Raw genomic sequence first — 9,684 nt, forward strand, 5'->3', positions numbered from 1 at the left:
GTAGCAAATTCTTTTTATTTAAAAATTAATATTGATGTTCATTAATATAAATTACCACATTTCAGATGACTCTGATGTCCTTGAGGCCAGATGTCACTGACTGATTTACAGCTTCCTGGGGGGAGGAGTAGATCCTGTTTTGTCAATGTAGGCACCAAATTGCTGCAGATAGCTATTTTGGACTAGATTAATTACTGATGTATTGTCAACAAAGTTGATTCACATCTCAGCTCAGAAACATGGAAAACTCTCTTTAAAGCATGTTAACTTGAATTCTGAAATGCAGGAAAAAGAGCATAAAGTATACCTTTGACTTACTGAACTTTTGTCTCATTTAAGGAATAGTGGTTTGAAAACTCCTGCCCAGGAACATGCACACAAAATTTCCGTGTACATCATTAGCAACTGGGGAACATACTTCAGAGGCCAAGTTTAGTCCCTCATTGATCTGAATTCTGCTTTAAATATTAATACAAACGTGTACAGTGAAGGCGTTCAGAAGGAAGCTCTGCCATCTTAGTCACACTGCACAGATCATATATCTGGATTAAGTTTTTGAGTGCTTCATCATATCCTTTGGTCCTTTGGACCTTGTGTATAGCATTGCTGCAAAACAGGATGGCAAATGTATTTGTAGAGCTATCAGCAGCCTCCCAGAAACCTCCTCACCTGTGAGAACACTGGTGGGCGATGCCTTAGAAGTCATATAGGGTGGATTTGTTGTGTTTGCATCAGCTGGCAGGTTAAACGGGAGTGGGGGGGAAAGACAGGATGGTTTGAGTCAGTGTGAGACAGTGCATCTCTGTCCATTAGTTATTCATTCAAATTCAGCCACATGAAATACAGGCAGCTAACAAACCGTATCTTGTAAATGCCTTTTATTCCAGCAACTGAAATTCAGCGCATTTGTAGGTGTGCAGCTGGGCATGCTTAGCATGAATGGCAAACTGATGTAAATCCTGTAATAAATATTTTGGTTTGTAGCAAATCTTGCATATGATCATATGTAAGAGAGAAGTCTGTGCAGGTCTCTGGTAGCATAAGGTCCTTTGGCATACAATTAGAAACTACACAGATGATATGAATATAGAAAATAACACACAAAGAACACCCTTTTTTAAATGCATCTGTCATTCATATAAAATCAAATCATTATCCATTGAAAGGCCATTGAAAGGCTTTGAAAGATGTTACAAGGCTTTAGAAATGGTCCATACTGAACGTGGGATATTTTTTCCAATCCTGATAAATAATTATTTTTCTATGTTTGGTAAGATTAGCTACAGAGAATTTATGTTAAGACTCTGTGGAGAGTTTCAGATAATATTAAGCTGGAAAGGTGATTTTAAAATGTTTCTGTGATACAAAAGCCTTGTATCAGAGGCAAATACACCACCCCCTCAGTCTCTTTTCTCATTTATGAAATAAGTAAGCATAAACTATAAATTCTAATTTTCAGTAAGTATGTTAGTAAATCCAAACTGACCTTGACCTTAGCTTTGCTAATTTCCAAACTCTGATATTTATTCCCCAAATAGATTGTTTCCCTTCATACCACATACATAAATACTGCAAACCTTTCCAATGACTTGAATTAGAGTGTAAGTAAATAACTGGTTTTAATCTACATAATATTTTGAGAGCAGACGTTCTGTGCTATGACTATTAAGATATACCCAGCAGCCATTTGTATAATACTAAAACCTCTTACATACATTATTAAAAGTAATGCTATCAGCCAGGGCTTGTTTTATGCCACAGAAACTTAAATAATAAAATACAGTGTGGATAAAATCTGCAATAATAATAACTTAAGCAAAATTAATTTAAGTAACAGATAACATCTGGGGGAAAATGTAATGGTATATTGGTAAGTTATGCAAAGCTAATTTTATAATAACTACCACATCTGTGGAACTCGTTTATTAGAATGCTTTACCAATCTTCTTTCCTGCCATTATTCTGTTTTAGAAATTTTCCTGTATACTATTTTATTGTCTTTACTCTGCCTACATTTGTAAAAAGGTAATTTGCTAGCTCTCAACAACAAGAAAAGTATGCGGGTTTATGTAGAGAACAACATGGCACTTTTTATACTTGCCTCTCTTTATGCACAATTTTACTAGAAAGAATTCCAGAGAAAAATCGTGGCATGGGGCTGTACATTGAGAGCAATGTTTGAACACCAGCTACAGTCCTCAGCTGTGACTACGCCAAGGGTGGGGTGGGAAAGTAAAGGTGACGCTGAGTATTTCCCGCATTAACCTCTGCTGAGTGTTAGAGCAGCCTCTAGCCTGCTCTAATTTGTCCAGATTCAAGTGGCCTTTTGGCACCCCACCGCACCTAGGAATTAGTAAGACTATCGCATTTACCTTCTGCTCCCTCCAGTCTCTTTCGGAGCACCCTTGTATCTGCAGCTGACACTGATATGCCCTCTACATTTGTGCAATTGCCTTACGATTTCTTTATGTTTGAATTCTCATGGACCCATTGGACCGCAATGTGCAGGAAAATATTGCCAATTAATTTTAAGGCATTATCATCTTGCCAAACTGTTTCTCACATTTCGATAGTTATATTGATTCAAGAGGACACTTTGAGTAATACATCTTTGTCATAGTGAATAATGCTCACATAATGACAAATCTTCAGGAATTAAAAAAAGGAGGATGGATTTTTTAATGTAGGTCAGTGGAAGTAATTCACCATAAATTTACTCAGACTTCAGAAACTAGCAACGTTTTTTAAAGCCACTGTAACTGTGTAAAACTTACTGTGTCTCCTTCCCTGTTTTTAAATAGATTTTACTACAGAGCCATTGGTGCTATTAAACATGAGGTTTTGTTCAAAGGAAATACAAAGACTTAATTGTATTTTTTAAAGGAAAGTATTGCATCAGAAGGATTCATTTCAATACGTTTGTTGGCTTCGGGCGTTCACCACAATTCATTCATTCTAATTTTCCCCTGGACTTGTTAAGGACACAATGTATAGGAAGGAGCAATGCAGAATGGCATTTTTAGGTCACTATATTTTGGCTGTAAACTGTAGTACTGCTCGTAAACTCATTATTACTAAACAAAATACTTCATATTCTAGATTGAAGTTTCACAGTCTTTTAAAAAAACTTTTGGCTGAATGTTGAGACTATTATGGCTCATTAAAGAGGTTGGTTCTGCTGTAATTTAGTTATTTCTTAATGATCCAAGGGTTATTATTAGACACGGAACAGATGAGTAAAGAATGGTTCTCTTTAAAAGGACGCAGTGAAGTAAAAATATTATTCTAAAACAGAACCTCTGGAAATCTTATCCATGCTACAAAAATGTATTTGATCAGCCAGGAATTGATTTTAAAAACCCGGTCCAGTTTTTTTACATTATTTCATTTTTTGAAATTTGGTCTGGAGGGAATAAACGGAATAATGATTTAATCTAAACAAAGAAAATATTTTGAGTGAATAGTTAACTAACTAACCAAAAAAATGTTATTTTAAAGAAGCAGAGAGTAATTGTGAATTCTCATCCAATTCAGCTAACGTTTTTAATAAGAAAATATAAGGTAAGAAATCAGAGAAAATGGAAATATTTGCTAAATCAAAAGAGCTGTAGTTTAAAAAAAAAATAGAATTTGAAAACAAAGCTTCTTTTTATTTTAGAAAGAATAACATTTAGCTCAACTTAAGGCTTTTTCATTTTGATGCAAAAACTAAACTTTCTGACTATTCCTTTTGTGAGTCTGTAGGCACTAGCACAGTGCTGTAAAATTTGAGTCAGAAGTGATACAGGAAAATGCTTCTATAAAATCTGGTTTTCTCCTGACTTAAATTCTGGAAACCTTTCTGTCAGCCTTTTAGGTTCTTATAAACATGGGCTAATACTGTCTACCTTTTTTAGCGAGCTCACGCATGACAGGGAATCTTGAAGATAATGACAGAGTCCAAACATAACTTCTGAAAAGCTTTTAGGACTACAAAAGAAATTTTTAATGCAATAAAGTACAATGGCTAGGTCTCACTGTTTATTTTCAATTGTTGCTATCACTTTTGCAAATGTGTAAGACCTTTAATATCTCCAGCATGTTTAACTGTAGCACGTAACTAAATAAACCAAACATCAACCTAGCTATGATTTCACAGGTATGAGGAAATTAATTTATGGGAGCTGCAATTACCCTGATGTGAATTAATGTAGTTGACTTACACCATCCAAGCAAAATCATGTTTGTAATAGCTGACTCAGAACTGGAACATCTGCCTGGTATTCTTGGTGGGAGCTTCCCATTGTAGAGGCCCCAAACATACCGTTGTAGTATTATACCTGGTTCCTCGCTTGTTCAAAAATGCCTTTTGTCACCCTATTTAGCATGTATGTTCTGTCATTTATTTAAAACAAACAAACAAACAAACAATAAAAAACCCCAAAACACAAAACTTGGTTCCTTTAGAGGACACAGGGCGGCCTTCTGCATCACTTGCGAGAGCCTGAGCAAGGACTAGGTGCTACTTCCAGCTACTCCAGAGGGGGAAAAGCCATTTCCTTGTCAGAGCATTCTGGAGCTGCAGTTCACACGCCAGCAGAATACCAGTGTGGTTCTCATGTTCACAGGAAAGAGAAATGGGAGCAAGTTGATTAAGCAGCAAAACTTGGACTGTTAGCAATTCTTAAATTATAGTCACATATCAAAATATTTTTCTTAGGGCCTTATTTGATGCAGTGTCACTACAACTTTACTCCAGCTGACTCCTTTGAAAGAATACCCTGGTGGTCAGCTGGGCCCTTTAATTCCAAAATGCAACAAGATCCCTGTTCAGAAGTGACAAATTTGCATTGGGAAGACTGCATGTTACCCAAGCTCTGTGTTTTCTAAACTTAATTATCCACATGAGTAAGAAGCTGTAGTGTTATGAAATTATGAAAATCATCTGTTCTTTCCAAGTATTATAAAGAGGGCCTCTTGAGATGCAGCTAGAAATTAAAGCTGATCTATAATCATTTTCAGCATGCTTCTCAGTTCTGAGCACCTGGATAGTAACAAAAAAGGTATTGGTTTTTGTTGTTTGCCAGCCATTTCATTTCCATTTAAAAAATTCTGCAACAAACCTCTGAGCAATAATTAAACCTGAATTACCTTTTTTTTTTTAATACTGCCAGTATGTGATTGAACTTGCGCAACCTGCAGTTCCCCCCTTCCCTGCTCTGCTGGAAGAAGGCGTACCTTCGGATATCTATTCGTCATTCATAATATCACCAACAGCTTCAGAGACAGAATCTAAGGTACAGACGTTTGTTCCTTTTTTTTTTTTTTTTTTTTAAAGCTATTTTTCTATGAGTCTTCTACCTCATTGATTCCCATTGGATCCCGGTCACTAATGGTATTTATTCCCCCAGAATATAGCATGCATTCTCTTCTAAGATTGAATGAAGTTGCTTTTAATGCATTAATCAGTCAACAGAGGACATCTGAGTCAGCACCTCTGTGCTCTCCCTGTGACCTCAGGATCTGCCTGGCCTGGGCAGTGAAAGAGAGGCAGTGACGGTCTCTGTCAGAGCAGGAGTTCTCAAGAGCAGGTTTCCTGTATTGCGTGTCTTCAGGCTGACAGTGTTTGGTCTTGTAGAGAGCAGGAGGATGTTCTAACTCACGTATTTCTTGTGGTTGGTTGCTGCTAGGGGTCTGATCAAGAGGGTTACCTGGAAGAGCCCTGTCCAGAGGTAGAGTCCCTTGAGGCAGATGCTGTGGCTGGTGTCGCTGCTGAAGATCAGAAGTCTGCAGTGGATGAAATCCCAAATGAAATTATTGGCAACCTTGAGGTACTATTACTAGAAAGCTATTCACTAATTCTGTCTATGGTTAATTAGCTAGCTCATCCTTAATGAATATAAACTGTATTCATGCTGAAGCTGGCAAAAAGCACATCCATGTGCTGTAAAAATGTGAATTAACCTCTATAAATAACTCCTAGTTTAGTCAGCTTACATGTGATAAGATAAAAAATATTCAGTAATATAACAACATATACCTTCATCGTTACTGTATGTTAAGAAACGTGGGCCAAATCCTGCTCTCAGTGGTGTCAGTGATAAAACTCCATTTCGGAGCTTCAGGATCAGCTGCTGTGATGGAGCATATGCAATGTATGCTTAATACAAATTGTTAGATGCATCTATGTTGCACATCCTCCAATCTGTGTAAGAAATAACACGTTTATGCCAATTCTAGACTTCAGTGGGTAGGTGCATAACTATACAAGAGTTGCCTTAATGGAACAGATCAGGTTTCAGTACGTGATCTGCAGACTCTGAGGAGTCCATGAGTTCTTTCCATGAGGTTCATGAAGGGGAAGGAAACTATTGTCAGTGGACTTAAATTTCTTGTAGGGTGATCTGCTTCTCTACAGAGAGGTCTGTAAATTGAAACATGTGGAAAGCCAGCAGAGTAGTTCATTGTTATTTTGTAAACTGCTCCCTCAAGCATATGAAATTATTGAAAGCAAACCAGCTAGGACTCAGTTCCAGCCAGGAACTGGTGGAATGTGGTCTTGTTTGCCACAACCAGGTGGCATTAGGCACTTTAAACTTTTGATGCAGCACATTGGACATGGTTGACCATGCAGCAGTTTATTAAATATCTAATACTGTCTGAAAATAGTGTGATATTGATAAATTGCTTTACATGGATTAGGTATGAATGAGGAATATAAATTGGAATAATGATGTCATCATTAGATCTATCTATTCGCTTTCATATTCCATTTCAACATGTCTTTAGAAACAGGAGGGAACCTGGCCTATGTTGTCTTATTCCTGTCCCTACCTACAGAAAAAATGAAATGCCTGGTTTTCACTTGACCTTGGTTTCATTAGCATCAGTCTAAGAGCTTTTTTTCTTTACAAAAACCGCACAGATTAGAAAAATGCTTTTTTCCTTCTTCTTTTGTAACTCTGGTTACATACACAGAAAATAATTTCCTTTTCATTTTTAAAAGTCCTCCACCAATGTATCACCTGATTTCTCAGTTTGTTGACCTCTGAGGTAATCTTATGATTTGATTTTTACCTGATACATGGTCAAACTCATACCATTTTGTTGTTATGTGTGAACTGCGATTTCACAATCTGCATTATGTCTCCAGGGGACATAAGGCATCTCTTGCTCTAGTTGAGTCTAGAAAATAACTTTTAGTCTGAAATTACAGTGCTGACACTCCGTGATCACAACAGCAGCCATAGTGAGTATGGTGGCAGCTGATTTTCACTGAAGGTAGAATCAGAGAAAGAGGGATATAAAAACTGGAGAAGAAAAGGCAGCTGGGGTGGCTGGGAGAGAATTCGCCTGGAGGATCAGTGTTCTACAGCAAAAGCAGCTAAGTTTACATATAATGTAAAGGGATAGTGACATACTTGTTGATGCTTGAGGATGGATTGAATATGGTGAAGGCCATCCCTAAAGATACAAAGTTGAGGTAGAAATTCCAGTTTTTTGATGCTAATCTGAGGTACTGAGAAAATTGAAAACATTTTAGCTGTAGTTATCCATTGATAGGTTGCAGTATAGCACTAATAGGGATTTCTAGGACTGGCAAGCTGAAAAGTTCCTAAAATGGCAAGTTACTGCAAGCTTTTCTGGGCCAAATCCATTCACTTTATCAAAATTACATGTAGTCCATTAGCATGTAACTCAAAGTTTTGCATCAGTTTATGTGGAGTCTGTAAAGGACCTTTGAGCCCGTTCCAGTTGTTTGAACAAAACTTTGCGACTCTTGGAAAGACTGTCATTGTACTCCTTCCATTTCTCATGTATTTTTGCAGTGATGAATGCTGATATTGAGAAATATATATAAATTCCCCATAAACCCCCAGTATTTGTGGCCTTTTTTCTAGTGTTCCCACATTTCCAAATGCTGTAGAATTATAAACTGCTACAGATTATCACTGCCAAAGATTTCACTAAAATATGTCCCAACCCTAGTACCTTCCCCACAAATGTTACTTTGCAAATTAAGCACTCAGTGCCTACAGCAGTCTGGATTTCCAGAATGAGATACACATTCATAATTGTGTTTATAATTAAGAAAGACAAGCAACATCACAGAAATATGTTTTTTTATTGTTAATTTTCAGTAATGCTTTCTAATTCCAGCAGTGTTTCAATAAAACATATTACACTAGAGAACAAACATCTGCAGCAAAGGAAAACAGTGGCAACAACCAAATCCCAAAGCAATTTTTCTGATTTGGTGTTTATTGGTAAAGGCTGTCTGAGAATACAGGCAAATTAGCCTATCTCCCAAGACAAGGTTACATGAGAAATGGCTGTCCCAGATCACTTCCTGTTCATGGCAGTCATACCGTGCATCGGGATTGTGCACAGTAATACGATAAAGTGTTATCACGTAAGAACAGGCTGAAACACCGTTATGTCTGCAAAACAGGAAGGTGTGTAGGATAATGTCTGTCTTACTGCGCTACAGTGTGTCAAAACCACAAAGACAATGTGCAGCCTAAGATAGCTCCGTCGCAACCAGTTTTTTCTTCTGATTTTCTTCACAGGCAGAGATAAATGAAAAGCTGCAAATGCAAGAAGAAGCTGATGCTTTGAGAACAGAAAAATTAAAAAGTCCTAAATAGCCAGATAAGAAAGGTGGTGTTGAATTTTACAGAAATTGGACAATAGGGGATGGTGTGCAGAGAAGACTGGCTCCCTGCCTGAAAGTAATTATTTTTGTATAAAGGAAAATGGTTCTCTTAACATTTACCTAGAAATAGTTCATCCCAGTTCCTCAGATTTACTGTGTTCTGCCAGTGTTGTTATTTAGTTTAGACTTAAGTAGTAGATTATAAACGGAAGGATATGTAATTAAAATATGTTGAAGTTCAGTTTATTTCTGAATAGAAATCCTAATTTTAAAAAAAATCGCTGTAGTTTCATTCTCTTTCCTTTTTCCAGTTGTGAAATATGTAACAGTTTCTGCTTTACACCTATGGCTTTTTTCAGGAAATTTTGCTAGAAGGAGAATACATAGAGAGAAAACACCATTTTGAAGCACTGCAGATATAATAAGGAGAGAACTTAATTAACATGTAATTACACACTTTTCACTTTAGTTATTCATTAATAATAGGTATGTTATTTCATTTTAAATTGCTTCCTAAGCTTTAAAACAGATTTAATGTCTGACACTTCTTTATTTCCGCCATATTAAAATTGCATAAATGAAGAGTTTGCACTTTTACAGTATTCCCAAGGAGAGTTCCTTTTGATTTCACTGGAAACTTCTCTGGAATGTGTGTAACCTTTCATCTGAGAACGTTTCCGTATTTTGTCAGACATTACAGAAACTCAAAAGGAATCTAACCAAATAAATGACCTCAGAAGAACCGGTTTAACATCTATGTTTCCAAATCGTAGCCTGTGCCGACTGTTGTGCCCTAGAAAGCGTGCGGAATGCAAGTCGCGCTTCCAAGCGTGGAGGCTGGATTGGATTACACGTTCAGTGGAATATTGGAGGAACAGAACGCTTTACTCATTACAACTCCGTATTTGCTTCCCATTAAGTAGAAAGTTAAGTTTTGTTTCACCTCATCCCCATTTTTTATGGTGACAATGAAAAAGGTCTGCAAGCCCGACTCAGCCCGGTCGAAGAGAGAGAACAGCGCGAAGCCCTTTTCCCCGCGGCCGGGGCCC

General features: G+C 37.2%; 1 protein-coding gene across 1 annotated transcript; it reads left to right on the forward strand.

Annotated features, from left to right (window-relative positions):
- Positions 1-5,153: 5,153 nt before the first annotated feature.
- Positions 5,154-8,627, forward strand: LOC104077027 (uncharacterized protein C10orf107-like; the record flags this gene model as incomplete). Its single annotated transcript, XM_009578095.1, has 3 exons — positions 5,154-5,276; positions 5,670-5,810; positions 8,550-8,627. Coding segments are annotated over 3 exons (342 nt in total), but the record flags the coding sequence as incomplete, so codon positions are not given.
- Positions 8,628-9,684: the final 1,057 nt, after the last annotated feature.

The sequence above is a fragment of the Fulmarus glacialis genome, unplaced genomic scaffold (assembly GCF_000690835.1).
Source record: "Fulmarus glacialis isolate BGI_N327 unplaced genomic scaffold, ASM69083v1 Scaffold42445, whole genome shotgun sequence".
Taxonomy (NCBI): domain Eukaryota; kingdom Metazoa; phylum Chordata; class Aves; order Procellariiformes; family Procellariidae; genus Fulmarus; species Fulmarus glacialis.